At 37.0% G+C, this 20,479-nt stretch overlaps 1 protein-coding gene across 10 annotated transcripts in view; it reads right to left on the bottom strand.

The window, feature by feature from the left end:
- Positions 1–20,479, bottom strand: part of BIRC6 (baculoviral IAP repeat containing 6) — a 197,715-nt gene that overhangs the window by 144,722 nt on the left and 32,514 nt on the right. For 8 of the 10 annotated variants that reach the window (XR_010388504.1, XM_064509466.1, XM_026122956.2 and 5 more), the window contains exons 11-14: positions 13,713–13,862; positions 9,058–9,283; positions 3,273–3,433; positions 54–185 (exon numbers count right to left, since the gene is read on the bottom strand). Coding sequence is in view for 9 of the 10 variants with exons in the window: in XM_064509466.1 (XP_064365536.1) it covers positions 54–185; positions 3,273–3,433; positions 9,058–9,283; positions 13,713–13,862 (669 nt within the window). In the remaining variant the exon portion in view is untranslated. The remainder of the gene's footprint in view (positions 1–53; positions 186–3,272; positions 3,434–9,057; positions 9,284–13,712; positions 13,863–20,479) is intronic. The other 2 variants (XM_026122953.2, XM_026122954.2) reach the window with 1 other exon arrangement.

Genomic DNA, 20,479 nt, shown 5'->3' with positions numbered 1-20,479 from the left:
AAATGCAAACTCATATTTAAAATAAGACGTATAACCAGATAAATTAAACTTACATTGTGGTTCCTCTATATCCATATACTGCATTTCTTCACTGAATTCAACCAGTGCTGGCTTTCCATTTCTCTCCATTTCAATATTAAGAGCTGGAGATAAAGGAAATGTGATCTGTCTATCTACTGCTGCTTCTGGAGAATAAAAATATTAGCAAAACTTCATAAACATTGCTTGAGTTTCATGAAAAACAGAAGCAGTAGTTTTCACAGTGAATTTATCACCTTTCTGCACAAAACTCTTGAAAACACTAATTCCAGTATAAAAGCCATGAATCTGCAAAGACACGTTTTTCATATTAAGACTGCAACTGAAGTTGCAGCAAATACTTACAAAAAATTTTGTCCAAAGGTTACCTGTAAACAGCTTGCTTTATTTTCATATTGCCCAAGTATTTTCTCTTAATAATCAACTGTAGATTACTCTTAAGTAATTAGATTCTGGTATTGAAAGTTCAATATTTTAAACAGAAAATAACTGAATAGAAGTGTTCATGCTAAACATCAGACGTTATTTTGATAATATCTAAGTACAGTTCCTTTTTTCAATTAAATGATTCTCACGAATCACAGATGAAGAGGACATGCAAGCAAATGGAGAAGAGGCAAGTACAATAAATTAACGGCAGATCAAAAACAGTTCAAAACTGAAAGAATTATGCCTCAGGCCTTCTCATTATTACATACCACACATTTAACTAGTTCCAGGGTTCTTGTCATACAAATGATGATGGAACAAATTCGTTCTACTGATCTTGTTTAGGTCTCACTAAATTAAGAATTTACTTCCTTTCTCCCCATATGGAAGGGGAGGAGGGAAAGCTGATTGAATCTCAGACTGAAGATTTCATACATCTTCAAGAACCACCAAACAATCCTGAGTATTACTGTTCCCTGGGATACGGACATTTTGGTTAATATCCAGCACAGACATAAGTTATCTAGTTTTGCCTTGGCTTATACTGAAATGTTTAGCCCTATTACTTTCACTCAGTAGGGCATGGAGAAAAGGCAAATGTTCTATTAAGCGCCTTTTCCAAAAACCAAGCAATTTTAATAGAACAGGAAGTGAATGCAACACAGTATCACTCGAGAGGAGGTTGGTTAGCTGGGTCCCCCCAGTCCCACCCAAAAAGGAAAAAAAACAAGCTGAGACCTTGGCAAGGTCATCTTTCAGTCTCACATCCCACAACCCTTTTCAGGCTGCCCATGTGTACCCCCCACCCCGCCATGCTTTCTCCACCCTATCCATTACCCTGGGAGGAAAGGAACGTCCATTTACAGTCCATGTAATGAACTGAAATGTTGCCTTCTGGAAGAGCTCTGTCAGGTCTGATAATCAGTATGCTGTACTTGAAACACTCGCAGAAAGCTCTAAGCAAGTATTTCACAGTCAAATCAACTGTTTTCAAAACATTACCAAAGCATGGAACTGTTTGCTCAGCAATAGGTGAAACATTCGGGAAAAAAGTTTAGAAGTTCTTGTGTTTTGTTTCACAGTTGAAGACTTTCAGATTAATTTCAACATCCCGATCTGCAGATCCAGGATCAAATGAACTGATCAAATGGACTAAATACTAACATGAATGCTGAATGCAAAGCAGGTTCCATTCAGAAGAGCAAAGACTAACCGGCCTATTTTTTGCCTGAATAAAACAAAGTGCTCCTACATGTTAAAATCCCTATTTACTTCAAACATTAAACATAGGAAGAACCAGCAAGAACATCTGTTGACCACCATCCTGTAGTCACAGCCAGCACTTCTGCTAAAACTGTTAAACCATGTTACTTTCTAGAAGAACACACTTTCTCCAAGAACATTGGAGAAAACATTCTACTATGCTAGAATATTTTTTTTTCCTGTGAATAAATGCCAATTTATAGTATTTCTTTAAAAAAGCTCTCTGGCACACTTTTTCTCTTGTTAATACTGGGGGGATGCTGCAGTGTGAGGAGAAGTTCTATGAAAGCAGATGAAAGGTTTCTGGTTTACATTTACGGCTGTTTTACCCTTCCTTAACTGGGATGCTGTTATTTAGGCTTGTTTAAAACAAACAAAAACAAAACAAACAAAAAGAAACTCAGCATTTACAGTCATGTTTGCTGTTCTTCCCAATGCATTTCACATTCAGCAGCCAATTTAACAAAAACTGACAAGACTTCTCTGAAAAACTAGGTTCCTAGAAGCTTTTCAAAAAGAGGTGCCCAGATAAAGATTACTTCTTAATGCCTCAACAAATAGAAAGCTCCATGAAATACCATCCCCGAGCAGACAGAGCAGTGAGACATGCAGTGAACGCTCTCACCACAGGAAGAATTTCAGTAAGACTGATCAAAACTCTTCCATATCAGCAAAATGACTTTTCAGTTTATGTTACCGCCTTACAGGTCCCGTGATAGCTAGTAAGACGCAGAATCCATCTAAGGGTTTTCCCAAGGCTAGAGCACTCATAACTTTGGTCTTCCCTAGCAATGCTGCAAGGAACAAAAGGTGAGATCGTACTGCAGCCTTCATATAACTTAGCAAGTCAGACGATGAGAGAATTCCAAAGGAAACCAGGTTTTACCTATTCCTGTGATCAAACAAAAAAACAAAACCCCCCCCACAGCCTTGCTATTTTCTCTTAAGCATTCAAGAGGCAATGGCAAACAATATCCTTCTGTGACCTGGAATAATTACCTCCTTTCGCTCTTTTTGGACAATTTTTTGATATATTTACAAAAGAGCACCATGTGTTGCATGTGGCAATCTCTAGGATGATTTACAATTGACAACGTATTTCTTTTAATGTACTGTAGTACATTAATGCATTGATTATTAATTACATATTGATCATTTGTGTTATTAATGTACTGTTTATATTATATTAATAATGCTACTAAATTATACAACTAAGTAGAATTAATGTGTTGATGAATAAATTGTAGATTACATGTACAAGCAGTATGGAACGACAGTTCAGTTCAACCTTGAGTTATGCACTTTTGTTTGTATAAAATTGAGGAATTCAAAACTGTTTATCCAGTTTGTTTCCCCAAATTACCCTCAAACGTGTTAAGTGAAAATAGAACATGATGCTGAAAATAGAAAGAAAAACAGAAATAAGGGCAAACTAAAAATATTTACATAATTTCAATCAATTCTTCTAACAGACCTCACAGAGAACAATGAGTTTGAGAAAAAAATTAATCCTCTGAAAGATATCGTAAGTCCTTTCTTACCATTGACTTTCCCTAAGCCTGGAGCTTTATTTTTCAGTAAAGTCACTTGAATCTGGGGAATGTTTGTGATGTTTGAATTCAAAACAAATTTGAAGTCCACGTGTCCAACCATACAGGCTTTTGGTAAAACCAGTTCAAATACATGCTCATCCCAGCTGTTGCTGTCAGGGAAAAAGAAAACAATGACATAGTGTTAACAGCAAATTCAGAACAAGCAGGCGGCATTACCCAGTGCATTCCTCGTCCATGCACGCTTTCTTTAATAAAAGAGAAAAATTAATTTTGCGTTAGTTGACCGCCACATGAATTTCTGAAGCAAAAGTCTTTTAAGCTGTAGTCATATTCATTTTATGAAGAACACTTTAAAAGCCAATTGATAAGAGGGGACGAATCAATGTTCGGATAAAAGCAGCAGTGAAAAACACACAAGATTGCCTATTACCTGCATTACAATACTGCTTCCATATTACTTTCAATACTTGTTTCATTTCTAGAAAGAAAGTGAATTAAATGAAAAAAAGTTCACTAAAAAAGAATCTTCCAACCACTGAACTGTACAAAAAGCATCATAGCAATTGCCTTGCAATCTCTTTAGTTGGCCTTTGCTCTTGATAGTGTCAAAAAAATGTCACTTTAGTAGTACAACAGCCACATCCAGGAGGCTCAAAATACTAGTTTCAAATATATATATCTTTTTTAATACATTTGATAACTTATACAGGATGAGAAGTGCTTCTTACCAGGTGCACACTCAGAAGCCTGCGCTGAGCAAAATGGGTGCAGCTTTCTTTTAATGAGTCATATTTTCCTTTTGAAGCCAACTTTGTTTTATACTGAAAGTGTAAACTTGAGATAATAAGTACCCCTTAATGATCAATTTCATATTTTGATACACTAAGGTTTGCAAAAAATAGTTCAAATCAAAGAAAAAAACCAATTCAAATAAAACTAATCACGTGTCAAGTCATATCTATATACATTTTTAAAGTAACTACACTTCATGAGCCTCTCAATCTACTAGTAAAGAATTTTTAAAATGAAGTAACTTTGATAGTTTGCAATTATTTAAGTGTAAAATTGAGAACACTAAGAATTTCAGTATGCTACCATAAATATTGCCTAGCTGTTTTTCTAATATTTAAAATACAAAGAGGTATTTTAAATCAAATAATATGCTACACACCAAGTATTGTCAGAAAAAAAAATTAAACAGATAAAGCTTTGACACAAATGCATTTAATTCTTACAGTAACATCCCCAAAGGTCATCTCTCTCTCAGGCAAATGTAACGCACTTATAACACATTTTAGGTACATATAAAATGCTTAATGTCAACTCCATTTCCTCCTCCTGTCTGTAAGCAGACTATTAGCCCTACTTGTCCAACAGATGGAAGTGACTTTCCAGAGCCCATCTATTTAAGATGATGTAGGGTTCCTTCCTCAAAGGAAGGTGTGTCACCTTTCTCATATATTCATGTCTTCCAACTGTCTGCACACATACACATATATATAACATTATTAAATATTACTTTCTGGCATACCAAAGTTCACAGTCTAGGTTATCTTGCTTATTTAATCTTATTAAATATTGCTTATTTAATAATATACCATAAAACAAAAAAGTGAACTTAGAAAGAAGTGCTACAACAAAATGCCAGAGAATATATTGCTGAAATAACTTTTTATCTGAAAGTTATCTGGATTGCAATTATCTGCCTTTCAAGTCTCTCTTTTTAGTAATCTCTAGATATGTATGTAGGACATACTTTGGAAAAACATCTGAAAACAAAACAGGGGTATTTCCTTCCAGAGGAGGAAAATGTTCCTAATGTAGATCTATGCAAGTTAAATAATCATATGGGAGGCCTATGGGGAAACTCTAAGATGTTGGACAGGTAAAGTAATCAGGGTCTTTTCTGATGCAGTAAACAAGGTTAGTCCTTCAAACTCATCTTGCATACTGTGAAAGTCTAGAACTAACTGCAGAACTTGAGAATGACTCCATTTCTCCCTTCAACTTTTTAAAAAGTTAACCACTTCCATTTTATGGCATATGTGTCTGCCTCAGCAGTCCCAGATGCAAAGACAACTCTGATAAAGATGAAAGAGTTCAGGAACTTCATTGCAATGACGACAAATGGCAATCTGTCCAGGAAAAGCAGGACTGGTAAGGTAGCAAGTGGTTATAAGGGCAGTACTGTTAATGCTATAGCAGCAACTACTAGACAAAGAAAATTACAACCCAAGAAGCTTGAACAGATGTTGGAATTCAGACACTGGTACATATACATACACACATATATAGCTATAGATGGTTTTTGTGTGTGTGTGTGTGTGTGTGTGTGTGTGTGTGTGTGTGTGTGTGTGTGTGTGTGTGTGTGTGTGTGTATTATTTGTATACACACACACACACCATGCATATACTTAGCCACCCAGATATAAATATAAGCCACATAGTTCTGCTTAAGTCTCTACACTTATTCACATTTGACCACACAGAAATCCAGTAACAGAGGTTCTGAAATGCAACACCATCTTTCCAGAATTAACAACATTGAAAGATGGGCAGAAAAGATGTCCTTGTGGTGTTAATTTAAGAAGAGATGGTAAAGAATTTTCAGCTAAAAGTGCAAATAATTCAAATACATAAAACAACGAAAATTTATCCTCAACTCCAAAGGAAAATTGTTAGCAAGTATAAGGCTAAAAACTTATCAGAATCAATCATGACCTTCCTCTGTCTTGTAGGATACATAACCCAACACAAAAGAGGGAGAGGTTTGGGGGCTGTTGGTTATCATCTCCGGATATTCCTATAAACATCATGCAAAGCATGGATATGAACGATCCATTCAAAGGAGCAAGCCTGCTGAAATAATAAGTGGCATTCTGCTCATCCAGTTTCAGATAGATAGTTCAATACAGGAATGAATAATAAACCAGTTTGTCTACAGCAACCTTTTGTATTCCGTGTGCTGGAAGACGCACGCTGCTGTACTGAGCGAGACCCACAGTTTGTCTATTCCAGAATTCTACTTTTGACTGAAGGCAGCAGCAGATGCCCCAGGGGAAGTTTTAAAAGGGTACATAGGGAATAATGACCCTCCACGAAGGTCTCACGTTAATCTCCAATAGTGAAGAGATCTTTGCCTACCTGTGGCAATGAATTTCACAGTCTAATTGTGTGATGAGTGGAAAATTCCTCTTTAATCAGTTTTTCCAATGTCTCATAATGCTGTTTTAGTACGTCCTCTTTATTCATGTGTAAAGTTTCAAAGAAGCCAAAAAATTCCTCATTTACTTCCTCATTATTTTTTCAATACTTTAGCATATCCCTCCTAAATATCACTTTCCTCTGACAATCTAATGTAAGATCTTTCAGCAACTTTTTTCACCTTTAAAACACTTTTAATCCCTATAGCATTGTTTTAAAAGAAGAATACCTAATCAAGACAATGTTCTAAATGCAAATATACCATCATTCTCATAATTACATAGTATTTTTCAATGCCCTTCATCCCTTTTCTAGAACGTCTCAATGCTCAACTTTCCACTTCAACTGAACTGAGCTGCACATTCACTTCTGGAGTTTAAACGGAAGGCACATAAGTGGCTAGCTCTTCTTTCTTTCACTTATTTTTAAAGTATGTCCATATAATATGAACATAAAATATTTCCCATATAAATTTGAGAAAAATTGGGAGAAAGAATGAGGAAACTTAGATGTCACTGTTCTATCAAAACACATTAAGAATTCATGTGTTTTTCAAGAAGAAATCACCTGATTGAATGTTTCCGATAAATTATCACTGAACAGGAAATATTGATATTTAGATGAGAATTCATATGGTAATCCAGACTAATTTTTCTGTTTTCTTTATCATACAACTGCTACAACTACATACAACTAAAACTATGAAAGAGTATAAGTGTAGCGTAATGCCGTTCCTTGAAATACATTTACAGAATTATTTCCTTCTACTTGAGAAACAAAAAGAATTACTATATCAAATCACATTATTTATCCATCTAATCCTGTAATCCCACATCTTTACAGAAGTCAGTATGAGACACTCAAAGGGAAGATAAAAGGAACTTCACTTTAGGGACCAAAAAAAGTAAAGAAATCAAAAAGTTTCTTCCCAACTAACTTTCAATTAAGAGCTAACTTCGCTCTCAACCTTGAGAATTTACATTCCACCTCATAAACAAGGGGACTTAAATTTAAATTTTTTTCTAAATGTCTCATTCAGCAGCTGTTAAATATTCCCTATACTAAGCCAAGACTTTTAATTTTACCTCTTCACATTACTATTTTACTTTGCACCAGCCATAATTCTTTTCTTCCAAAAATCACATATTTGTAGGCTAGTGTTCCATCTGTCACCTTCAAGTTAACAGCTTTTAACTTTTAATGTCTTCTTTACCTTCTTTTTGTTTTTTGTTTTTTTTTCCACTGCTGCTGAACATACTGGATAATCAATAATTACAACTGGAAGTTACTTTGCATAGAACCACCTCCTTCCCATTTGCCACATATAGAATATTTTACTTCCACACTGCAAAACCACAAGATACAGATTGCTTTTAAAAGTCATAATGCACTGCAAGCTTTTATCCTAGTTTGACTATTTAAGTTAAGGCAAGTCTGGCTCAAGTTAAGAGTCAACAGTGGAACGCCTGCAACTTCCAGACTTCTTTTCCCATCTAGAATGTCTCAACTCTGGTCTACCCCACCAGCACAAGTGAGCTTCCACTTGTTCAAACATCGTTATCATCTTTTTGCGTGTGATTTCTAGCTTCCCTAGCATCCTTTGCCTTATTTCATTGTTTCCACCAAATGGGCATTTAGATTCTGCATTACCCTTTTTGGTTTCAATCAGTATACTGTGTAGAGCTTTTGGATCAGGAGGATGGATGTGACAGCCTGACCCAAAAGATATTTAGCACCTTATTACATATTTCCCCTAACAAAACACACTACACAACTTATGTCTACACTTTGTTTCTTCAAGCCTTTTTCAGAAAAATTACACAAAGCTGCTTCAGATCGGTTTTAAGTAATTCCTCAGGGAGACTGCAACACTGGTGTTTTAGTCTAAGATCCCAGAAGAGTTTCAAGTTCTCACATCAAATGTAAAAAACCAATAAGTTACACTTACATAGTACTAGCGCATTTCATTTCAGTGAGAACACTGCCTAAATTTTAGCACAACTAGTGGTCTGAATTGACTCAAGTAAATATCTCATACTTGATACACACAGCCATAAATCCACCAATAATTTTCACGTTTTCAAATAAATTATAATACGACTTGGTTAAGGACAAGAAATTATACTCCTACTGGAGCCTATAGCCTGTTATTTTATTTTTATATATATATATACACACATATATATTTAATAAAAAGTTTACAAAGAATTTGTGCATGCATATGAAAAGCGAATCAGATTTACTACATACAAAGTCAAAGAGTATCTAAAGTTCTGGTAAATGTGCTTCTCCAATTATATAAGGGAATGCCAATGTTTGGCGTGCAAAAGTACACATTCAAAACAATATTTCAATTTGTTTCAAGATCTGCTGAAACAACTATGGCAATCTCATGAAGAGTAATAATGCAAACTGCCAAATACAGATTGTTATCTTTGAAAGGACACAATCTTAAATCTACACGTGCTATGAAAACAATTAAAATCACATGGAATTCATTATTATGCCAGCTACACAAACAAGTCGAGCAATACACACACAACCCATTTTGTACCAATACCCTACTTACCTGTCTGTCTGTAGCTTCCAAGTTCGAGTGTGCTGAGCCGCATCCCCATGGTGCTGCTGGTGCAAATGCTGTGGATGCCGCCTTTGCTGTTGCTCTTGCTGGACTTCTACCCAACAAGGAGGGACAGTGGCTGAAAATCGTGGAGTTAAGGTCTCAAAACGGGTTAGTTCCACCAGGGATGTCAGCGTTTCAAGGGAAAACGGCTGGTCCACCAACAGATCAACTCCTGAATAGTTACAGAACATAAACATTTACTACATAGATTTTTTTCCACAACATCCTATAAACCTTCTGAAATATAACCAAACTGTTGTAAGTAAAATTAACTACATGTTTTATGAAGTTTCTTTAAAACAAACAAACAAACCCAACCAAACAGAAAAAAAATAGCCTTGAAGCTAGTATTCTTTGAAAACAGCTCATTTGGAATAAGTTTTCTAAGTACTGAGAGCTTCAAGCATGCTGTCTGAGATGCATCAGGAAAAAGAAATTAGTCAGCTATACTCTGACGACATAAACCTGATTAAAACATTTTTGTTTGAACATCCATTGGCTCAGATAAGAAAACCTGAAAGTTTTATATTCTCAGAAAACAGATACAGGAATTACTAAGCAATTTAAACAACAGCGAGGAAATGCTGTAAAGATTGTAGTAGCACCTGCTCATTGATGTAGACTTGTTTTATGGTGGATTACTAGAGTGTTTTGGAAGGCTCCCAATTTAGCTTAAAAGAGGGATAAGAGAAAAACAGAAAAGAACAACATTTTTATTTTCTAACACACTTAAAAGACAGCGAGCCTACACAATTGCTTCAAGTATCTTGTCTTCATATTCAAGTGCTAGCCTGAAAAAACAAGCTCACAGGGTATTAATCAAAAAATTATTGAAAAACAAAATATCTCAGGGAGACAAGCAGCCAAACACACATTACAAAGGAACTCTAGAAATAACCAGATTTCCTCAGATGCAAAAAAGGAAAATTTTAGCGAAAATCAGATATGCATAATGCAATTTTCTAGATTTTGAGCATCTTCTCTTAAAAATCCATTTCAAAAAAAATCTTTTTATTTTAGAGAAACTATGATTTTTCATGAGAAGAAAGTTTGCTATCTAACTGCTACTGTCACTGCCTCAGGAAAAATACACACACACACACACGTGTGCATGCAACACATACAGAAAAAGAAAACAAAGCAACTGCTAAGACTGAACCTAGAGACTGCCTTGCAAAGCAGTCCTGATTCAAATCAGAACAACAAGAATACATCCTCCAGTTTGAGGAGAGAATAAGCATGCATTTCTTCCAGGAAAGTGGAGAGGTTCATGGTATGAGAGCCATCAGAGTCAGAGAGAAAATCCACTCTAATTGCAACAACTACAGATTTCTGCTTTTCAATCTATGAGGCAGGAAAGTACCAAAGTGACAGCCTTAGAAATCTAAGTTTTAATACTACAATGAATGCCTGCCGGGTTTTTTCCACTTCTAAGTACGACCCTCATCAGCTAGACGACATTGCAATAAGAACCAAGATTACAGATCAAACTGCATATCAATTTAATCTTCCAGCAGATTGTTTTTCTTCTGCTTTGTTCTCCCCATACCCCCCCAAAAAAGAGAAAAGTTCAGAGCATTCAGAGTAGCGAACTGCAATCACGTGTCAACCCTCTAAACTGAAAAATGAACAAACTTGCCAGTACTGTCAAGTCGACTTAACTTCTTTTGCAAAACCACGATTTTTGTTATGTTATAATAGTAAGCAATGACAAGTTGAAGTTCTACTAGAAAACCTGAAAGGAGGCTTTAAAGCGGTTATGAAAGTTAGTATTATTTTTCATGTTGCTTCTAAAAAAACGCATTTTACATCACTGTACTGCATATAAAAACCTCCTTTCCTTAAAAGGAAATAATAATTTTAACCCAGTCAAGATTTATCACTTGGTATGGTTAACGTATTTCCTTCTAGAACAATCAAAATGCAGCCAAGCTGTAAATACAGGCTAGAAAATAAAATTTGGGAAATGTGTTCCAGAACATGAATAGATGAACAAAATACAGATACATGGACAAAAGCTTGTGCTTGTCTCTGTCTCTTCTGTCGCTACAGCATCTTTCAGTTACAGCTTCAGAGACCACCAAAGTAATTTCCTAAAAACAGCCTAGCTGCTGTCTGCCATCAACTGTGACAGGAGAGAGCTAGTTTAAGACTTTGTGCTCAGCCAGGTCAGCCCAGACTTCAGTCCTCAAAAGAAAAGGCTTTCTGTTGGACTGTTCTTCAGACAGACATATGTGAATACATAAGCGGAAGGAAAAAAAAAAAAACACTTCTTTTGCTGTTTAGTAATTAGAGTAAAAGCGAAACGACAATGAGGTTAGGGATGTGGGGGCAATGTCTCATGGTGGACTGTATGCTTTCTGACAGACTCCTGACTTGTTTGTATAGTCCTAGCGACCATTCACACATTACATATAAAGACGGTGGTCTTATTTAAGGAGCACCTATGAACTTTAGTATCCTGAACCCAGATAGTTCAGACTCATTTCAGTAGTGGCTAAAATTCTCATACGGGTTTTTGTGGCTCAGGTTGAGGCCACAGCAAAACACTACTCACTTTGTCTCATCATTACTGTATTTCCAGTATCTCATTAGAAGCTAGTACAGACCAAGACCAAGCAATACTGGTTCAACTATGCTCTCTGAATTACTTGACTACTTAGGCGAGGGCCTGCAACTTGTGGATAATCTAAAGATACAGCTACACAGACTTCTGTACAATAGTATATTCATTTCTTGTTCCAGTAAGTCATATTCAAGCACAGTCCACACTGAAGGTTGGGAGAAAGAAAGAGGGAAACCCCCCCCCCCCACACACACACATTTGCCAATTATAGTACTGACAGAACTTAAGCAATAATGATCATTGATTTGATTCCTTGGGTTAGTCAAAGTCGTCCTCCAGCTGGAAGAGGCTTAAACCTGCTGATAAGCCACCATGCACAGAACACACCTACTGAAAAAGACCTATGTCCTGGATATTCAGATCCTCTTCAGAGATTTTAGTGCTTTATTTGCCATTAGCTAAAGAAGAAAACCTTAGAAGAAAGCTGCAGATTTCTTTCCTTCACATATATACAGTGGTATGCACTATTTAAGGTGGGACACAAGGCTGGAAGCATGCAGGGGTTTGGGAAGAAAGAGGGCAAGCAGCCAGCTGCCACCAGCCTCCACGCTCCAAGGGCTCCTGCACTGCCGCTCAGCTCCCCCCAGCTTCTGGGTCCTCAGCAGCCATAGGTGACCCCCTGCTAAGAATTAACATCACGCCTTCTCCAACCCAATCATGGCTAAACGAATGGTTTATTTTTGTTGTACTGTGTGGGGGGTGAGCTTTTTTTTATTATTATTTTTTTAATGCTTACTGCTTTTACATTCTAGGTCACCTGTGCCCAGTATATCCCTATTTTCTTCCCAATAAACATGGCCAAACCCTCCAAACCCTGGATCCACTGAAATAATTATGCTTTACATCTCTATCATCAGCATTTGGAGATTAAAACAAAATGAAAGTCACAACAGTTTTACAGCTCTCTCATAATTAATTCCCTTTAAAAAAAAGAAAATAAGGCAAGACTGTAAGAGATATACTTTTAAAATCTCAACGTGACTCAAATCTTCCTCAGGCTTTATGAGCAAAATTAAGTTTGCTGTTAATTTATAGTGACAGATTATTTACAATAATGTAGCTTTGATGAGGACTGAGAAAAGATAAGAGAGGCTCCCATATGAGCTCCCATGCCCACTCACTGCTTTCCTTTACAAGCAGGAGCAGCCCCTTGCTTTCGTCCCCACGTCCTAGCCGCCTGCAAAAGGAACATCCCCCCTGTGACCTGTCTCCTTGCTCTGCCCAAGCGAGCTATGAGACTACAAAGGGCAGGAGATAACAGGACTGGCATACAAGAGTGGCAGTAAAGACCTAAATATGATGTTTAGGGTAAAAATGGAAATCGGACAACTAGAAGCAGTTGTTTCCTTCTCTCCAAGGGCAGACAACCTTCCAGGAAGAGAACAGGTATGGAAGTGACAGCACAATTTGAGCAAGGCTCAACCCAGATAAAACTATCACATTCAAAAAGCTAAGAGTTCCTATTATAAGCTTTATTTAACAAATGGAAACTGTACTTCTTAAAGTATAGAGAGCATCGATTCCATTGTTTGCAACAATACTTATTGAATACACATATTAAGCTTCATGAAGTGGAGCTCTAAAGCTTCTATATGAAGCTTTAAGACAATTTTAGATATTGAATGTGTAATTTTAATTCCAAATACAGAGCTCAAGCCTATTGGAATTGTGAGAGGTATTCAGCTCTTGCAAAACTGCATATTTTTTCCCTGCCTGCCCTACTTATAGTAACATGCAGAGATTAGAAAAACAATTAGTTAAACAAAAGCTTTTTGAGATCTGGAAACTGATAAAACTTTATGCTCATTCATAACGAGTGATGAGCACAGAACAACTACAGAACTCAAATAAGAGCTATAAAAAAACAATAAAGTTCTATATATTATGAAATAACTCAAAAATCACTTTAATATGCAACTTCCAAAGGTTAAAAAAAATGCCTGTAGTTAGATACATTTAAACATGTACAATTTACCTGTAATGCCTGGACTAGAAGGGTTAGATAAGGGCTTGGTGCCTTCTGATGACTGTTCAACACCTTTGGAAAGGGATCCATCTACAAGTATATCGGCTTCATCTATGTCATCACAAGTTCCTCCAATCTGAAGGAAATGAAGTTCTCCACCTAAATTCATCACAGACAACAAAAGCAGCACATTTAGGACAGGCATACAGTTAAATTGAACTCACAAGACAGGCTTCCAGTTGAGGTGCTACACAATTAAAACAGTAATTATATAAGACCTGCAACAGATCAGATTGTAAATGAACCATCACTTTGCCTTGTTACTACAAAATTTTTTCAGGAAGAATGCAAATCTGAGATCTACAAAAATGCTAACTCTGGTTGTGAATGGCATAAAAGGAAAAAAAAGATATTGGGAGAGGCAGTGGTGTAAGTAATGAACTAAACGAACCCCAATAGAAAGCCTAAATCATAACCACTATGACGCTTCACAGAATCCAAACTGCCAAAAACAGAAGATCTTCCACCATGTCATTATCATTTATATATGGAGGGGGGGGCCTAGGGAAGGTTTCCTGTAGCTTTTCTGATAATTGATTATTGAATGTCCTTCAGTACCTGACTAATCCAATGAAAAACCCTGCTTTGAAAGTAATCCAAGTAATCTGAAACAAATTCGAGAGGATAAATTTAATGAAAATCCAAAACAGAAGCATAATCAGCATGCACACTAGCAGTAGATCCAAAGGTTGGAAGAAAAAAGTAGTTCTAGTAAATAACATTTATAAACGAGCTCTGCTGCGATCAAACAGCTCACAAAGGAGCAATTTTCTTAAACAAAGAATTAGGAACCTGTGAGGAAACATGGATCTTGACAGCCGCATTTGGTAAGAGGCCAAACTTCCATTTGTTTCCTGTTCTAGTTACTGCTCAAACATCAGAACGATCTACATGATCTGAACCTGAGAATCTCCCGTCCCGGAAAAGGAGTAAGTACACCTAATGAATTGGAAGTTCAACATACTGCTTTCACCATCTGTCATTTTTACACCCCGGTGTAGGCGAAAGGCTGCAAAACTTTGCAAAGTTGTAGGCTTCTCTAAGGGAAAGCTAGGCCAAGGTATCTCACTACCTCACTAAAAGAAAGAAAATGCTTTGGAATTGATCATTTGGTCCTCAAGATAAGTTTCTGTTACTGCAGTGCAGAGTACACTGGCAATTAACAGGAACAAACAAAAAATCTGCCTTCCTGTTTTACCATACTACGAGAAGAAGAGGGAGTTGTAATCCTTGGATTCCTGATGGACTCCAGCATTTTTCTAGCAGAATTTCTGTGCTAAGCTTCAGATATCTTACTCCCTCATATTTGTTTTTAAAAAACCTTCCACAGAGAAGTTTATCATAAACTTCAGAAGTACAGTATTAGCCTATGAAAAGATCCCTCTACATGTTTTGGTACTCCTTCCCAAACCCTGCGGGTGGGCTTTGCTTCTGTGCTACAGAAAGAAGCATTTGTTCTCACAGAATATCAGCAGATGACCTTCTGATGATGCATGCTTCATTTATTTTTTAAAGATATCGTAGCTTCTGATAGGCAGTGCCAGGAAAAATCTGTGCCAAAGCCAATGTTGATCTGTCATCCTTCCTTTGAGTTATTAAGTACTACCTTACCCGAAGACTTCGCTTCCTGACAAAGGTAATAAATGCTTCTTTTGCACTACTAAGAGGAAGAGATGTAAGCTCACACTTACTTACTCAGTGATCACAAAGGAGAATAATCAGCATACGTTGTTATACGATGCAAAAATAATAGGTAAACACGTTCAGAATATTTGTAATTTAATTCTAAATCGTATTTAGAATCAGTAAAATGTTTGGAGATTGAATCCTTGGACCTAAGAATCTGGTGGGTTATGAATCATAAATCCATCTAAATAAATCCCATGCTTCCTTTCAGCAAAATGGTGATCAGCTGCAGGAATGTAGCATTGGCACAAATCAGAGAACACTTCAGAGACTAGGCCACTGCAGTCAAAGCCTGGTGAGATGTTCAATATCCTAAACGTTTTCTGCACTCTACTAGTAGTCTGGAGTGAAACAACTGTCAACAGCAAGTCACAACCCAAGGATGTGATCGACCAACACTGGAATAGTTAAAGGAATTAAGAAAATTAAGTCATACCATAGAAAACTATCCACAAACTACATACAGTCATCTTTGTCTCACTGCTGGTTTGTAGACAAAGGGTTAGCTCTGAACACATTAATATAAAAACACTCGAAAAACCTCCTTCAGAAAGTTTCCCAAAAGCATCACTCCAACAGAATTTACACTATCCTTGGGGATTTAAGCTGTAAAATTCCATCCTGGACTATGAAAAAATAGAATGCAATTCAATAGGAACACGTGAAAGCTACTCTGCCTAGCTAGAAATAATTAACTGCACTATTACAGGATGAAGAAAAATCAGCTAGCCAGCAGTTCTGTAAAAGAGGCTCTTGTGAGTCAGAAGATAAACCTGATTCAATTTCCTGCTTAAGAGTGCAAACATCCTACTGTATATATGCACAAATGGTGTGTACAGCCTGCAGAGTTATCAAGGAATTCATCTCTTCTATTCAAAGACATCTGTTGGATAACTCTGCCCAATTTTGGATATCTCATCAAGAAACGTGGACCAACTCGAGAGGGTCTTCTGTGAGAGCAACTGTTTGAGGTTTTTTTAAGCCCTGAGGAAAGTTTAAAAGAACTGAAGGTATTTAGCTTAAGAAAATAAATGGCTGGAGAAGCACACTATATACATACAGGAAAAGCTGTTTCTTTCCTCCTTTTTTGTAGCAATCTCTACCACGTCCACAAAGGATAGAACAATAGCAATGACTCAAATCAGCAAAGATGATTCAGATTAGACATTAGAAAAAAAAATCACAAGGATTGCATGCATTAGAAGAAATTTCATGAGTAGGCTGTTAAGTTTCCTATGCTAAAAATCTTCGAAAGCATACTAATCTGTATGTCTTTCCAAAAGGATAAGTATAATTGATCCTGACTTGAAGATGACCTCTCAGGATCACTTCCAAGACTAATTTTGGTGTGGCAAAAAATTCAACCCCTCTCTACCCTGATTAGCCCCCACCACCTACAAAGACAGAAAACTGAAAACACTTAACTGACTCCTGAACTTCAAATATGCCAGTATAAAAAGCTGACAAAAGCAGAAGATAAAGCCTAATGACAAGGAAGAGACAAATAAGATATACAAACAAAAACAGGGAACAGAAAAACTATGGAGAGTATTAAATACACTAACCTACAATGCAAAAGCAAGTAATCTGTTATCAGTGAAAGACATAAGATTTGGGGGAAGTGATTCCCAAATGGGTGAAAGTGCCAGCCAGTTCTGTCAGGCTTGTGACAACAAGTATTAGCATACACGCTTTTGATGAAGCCAAGCTCCAGTGTGAAAAAAATCACCACTTTACTGATACTTTCCCCACGAACAGGAGTGACTAGTAAAACTCTCTTGTCATAATAGAACACTAGAGGCAGGAATTTAGGAGAATTAGGCATATAAGAAAGGACATTCAAAAAAAGCACAAAACGGACACAAGGAAAAAAATGCTTTTAGATCAAAGTAGAAGCCAACTGGTAAAACCATCATTTACATGACGGAATAATTATGTTTGTAGTTTTGCTTCTTTTCCAGCCTCCAACTCTGAGCTATAGACAATAGGCAAAAGAACAGATCTGATCTGATCCGTCAATCACAATGTTCAAGAAACTCACTATGAAACTTCAAAGGGAATTTTTGCCTGGAGGCTTCAGAGCAATATAGGTAGAGAACTGCTAAAATACAAAGGCAGTAAAGTTTTTCTTTCTTATGAAGAAAACGCATAGAAAAACAGTTCCTTTTTTTGTGTTTGTTTTTTTCCCCAAACTACATCTTACTACTTCTAAAGAATACTTAAGCCAAAATGATTTAAGAGCCACTTCTAAAAATCAAATTAACTCTCTGTTGAGAGAAGTTATGTTAGATGTAAAGCAAAACAAAATTAGCATTTTCACTAAGACTTGATATATGGAAACGATTTACCGCAAGACCCTCACTAGACACAGACGTACAAAAAACAAGATTTGTGAAAGAACTAGATTGCAAGTTTCAGGCGAGCACCATCCAAGAACACCTCACCGACTGAAATGATACTGCGCACTCAAACAGATCATACAGATTTTAACACCTACTCATCCATATACTAATTAAGACAGTCTGGGTGAAAGGCAGCTGTTTTATCACAATGCCTTGAACATTTCCACTTGTTGACTCATTTAACTTAGTTTGAAACGCCACTTCGCAACACTTCTTCAGAGGGCTTCGGACACTGAAGCTACTGCCTTGTCAAGGGAAAACAGCAATAGCAGCGAAAGACAGATAAATAACTGACAATTTTAACAATATTTTAAAATACAGAGAGAAACACAAGTAAGTACAATTTTCAAAACTGGCAATAAAAAATACAAGCAGAGATTTGCACCTGTATTTTAAATGGAAAAGACAGAGTTCAGATAAGTTCCTCCTCATTCTATATTCTAAAGATAAATTTAACAAAATTGCCTGAATGGCAAATATTGAGCTAGGCACTGAAACTACAGAAACAATCCGTAACACACCAACAAAAGAAAACAGTAGAATGTATACTCTGGGGAAGGTCTCCTTTTAAGTAATTTTTTTGTAGGACTGTAATAAAAAAAAAAAAAAAAGGAAGTGTCATCAGATGAAAATTGGGCTCCAAAGAATGCAGTGACATCTGTAGTTCTGGAAAATTATGCATTCAAGCCACATTATATCTGGTCCTTATCTTAAATACAAGATATCAGGCTTCAAATATCATCCCAGACTGCACCCCAGCTGTAAAAGTATTCAAGGAATACAGCTGTCAGCCTATTGTACATTTCTAATACAGGATTCACTTATTTTGGATGCTACAAAAGCAGAATTTAAATTTTTGTATTAATTAAACAAGACAAAATGTTTAAAAACCCTTGTGTGACAACACATACAAAGCACTAATAATATGGATATTAACTAGCCTTTCTCCTCTGACCAGCGGAGGAAAAGATAGCAAAATACAAAGCAATTAAAGCTTATTATTTTTTGCTTGACAGAATTGGAACCAAGAGTACACTTATATACTTGCTTCCCCCAAAGGTCAAATACTACTGCTTTGAAGTGGGGTAAGAATAATTAATTATTCCTAAGATACAAAAATCTAAGTGTAGGGGATGTCAAATACAAGTCTAAGAAACATCCTCTAATAAAAACACCAAAAGACCCCCAAACCAAAAAATAAAACACCATTCACAAAGTTTTTGTGCCTTCAGTTATATCTTAAGTGCAGCTATAGGAAGAATTATATAATCTACCAACAAAAACAGCACGTCAAAGCAGGAGTAGCAGAAAAGAAAAATATGGATATTCTATATGTCAGAACTTGCAGGTATTAAAGTATTTCTTTGCCCAGTCTTAATACCTGAACAAGTAAATAGTCAAGTATTATGCTGCTGCTCTTCCCAGCATTTCCAGGGCCTATAGGTTCCACAACTTTTATTTTAATGTCTTTTCGCCTATGTCACTGCACTAAAAGCTACTTGTTAGAATGATTAACATTCATATTTTGGTGAATGTAGTCATTCTACTTTCAACATGTTTTTCCCCCCCCTCAACATTCAGCTTCCTAACCCTGTCAGACTACAGGCACCATCCCATACATGGTAGTAAATACAGAGGAACAAAGACCACAAACTCTGACTTTGGATGAAGCCCCCAAAAACTGTATTTAAGAAAAAAAAATTCTCCAGCCAACTGGCAGATAAGGAAGCAATTTGGTCCACTTGCAGTAGGAAGTATAAAGGATTTTTACGATTCAACAAAAACTAACCAAAATCTCTTCCTTGTATCAAGACAGTCAAACATACAGCAAGTTCTAGGACAAAAAAAGTTGCTGTGGTATAAGTCAGGGGTTTTGGATTACTTTTCCCTTTAGCATTCCTGAAATTTTACTCTGTGTAGTTATTTATAAACAATTAAGATAGAGTCATTCTTTAAAAAGCTTCAGCTCTGCAGAGAAGGACCTAGGGGTCCTGGCTGAAAACAAGTTGACCATGAGCCAGCAGTGTGCCCTTGTGGCCAAGAAGGCCAACGGTATCCTGGGGTGCATTAGGAAGAGCACTGCCAGCAGGTCGAGGGAGGTGATCGTCCCCCTCTACTCAGTCCTGGTGAGGCCACACCTGGAGTACTGTGTCCAGTTCCAGGCTCTCCAATATAAGAGAGACATGGAGCTACTGCAGCGAGTCCAGCGAAGGGCTACGAAGACGACTAGGGGACTGGAGCATCTCCCCTATGAGGAAAGGCTGAGAGAGCTGGGCCTATTCAGCCTGAAGAAGAGAAGACTGAGGGGGGATCTTATCAAAGTGTATAGATACTGAAGGCAAGGTGCAATGAGGATGGGGCCAGACTTTTCTCAGTGGTGCCCTGTGATAGGACAAGAGGCAATGGGCACAAACTGAAACACAGGCAGGTCCGTCTGAACAGAAGGAAAACTTCTTTACTGTGAGGGTGACAGAACATTGAAACAGGTTGCCCAGAGAGGCTGTAGTCTCCAACCTTGGAAATATCCAAAAGCTGTCTGGACAATGCGCTGTAGGTGACCTTGCTTGAGCAGGGGAGTTGGACTAGATGATCTCCAGAGGTCCCTTCCAACCTCAACCATTCTGTGAT

Source organism: Dromaius novaehollandiae, chromosome 3, assembly GCF_036370855.1.
Source record: "Dromaius novaehollandiae isolate bDroNov1 chromosome 3, bDroNov1.hap1, whole genome shotgun sequence".
NCBI classification, from domain to species: domain Eukaryota; kingdom Metazoa; phylum Chordata; class Aves; order Casuariiformes; family Dromaiidae; genus Dromaius; species Dromaius novaehollandiae.
The sequence above is the reverse complement of the archived record's forward strand: the minus strand, read 5'-3'. Positions and strand labels throughout refer to the sequence as shown.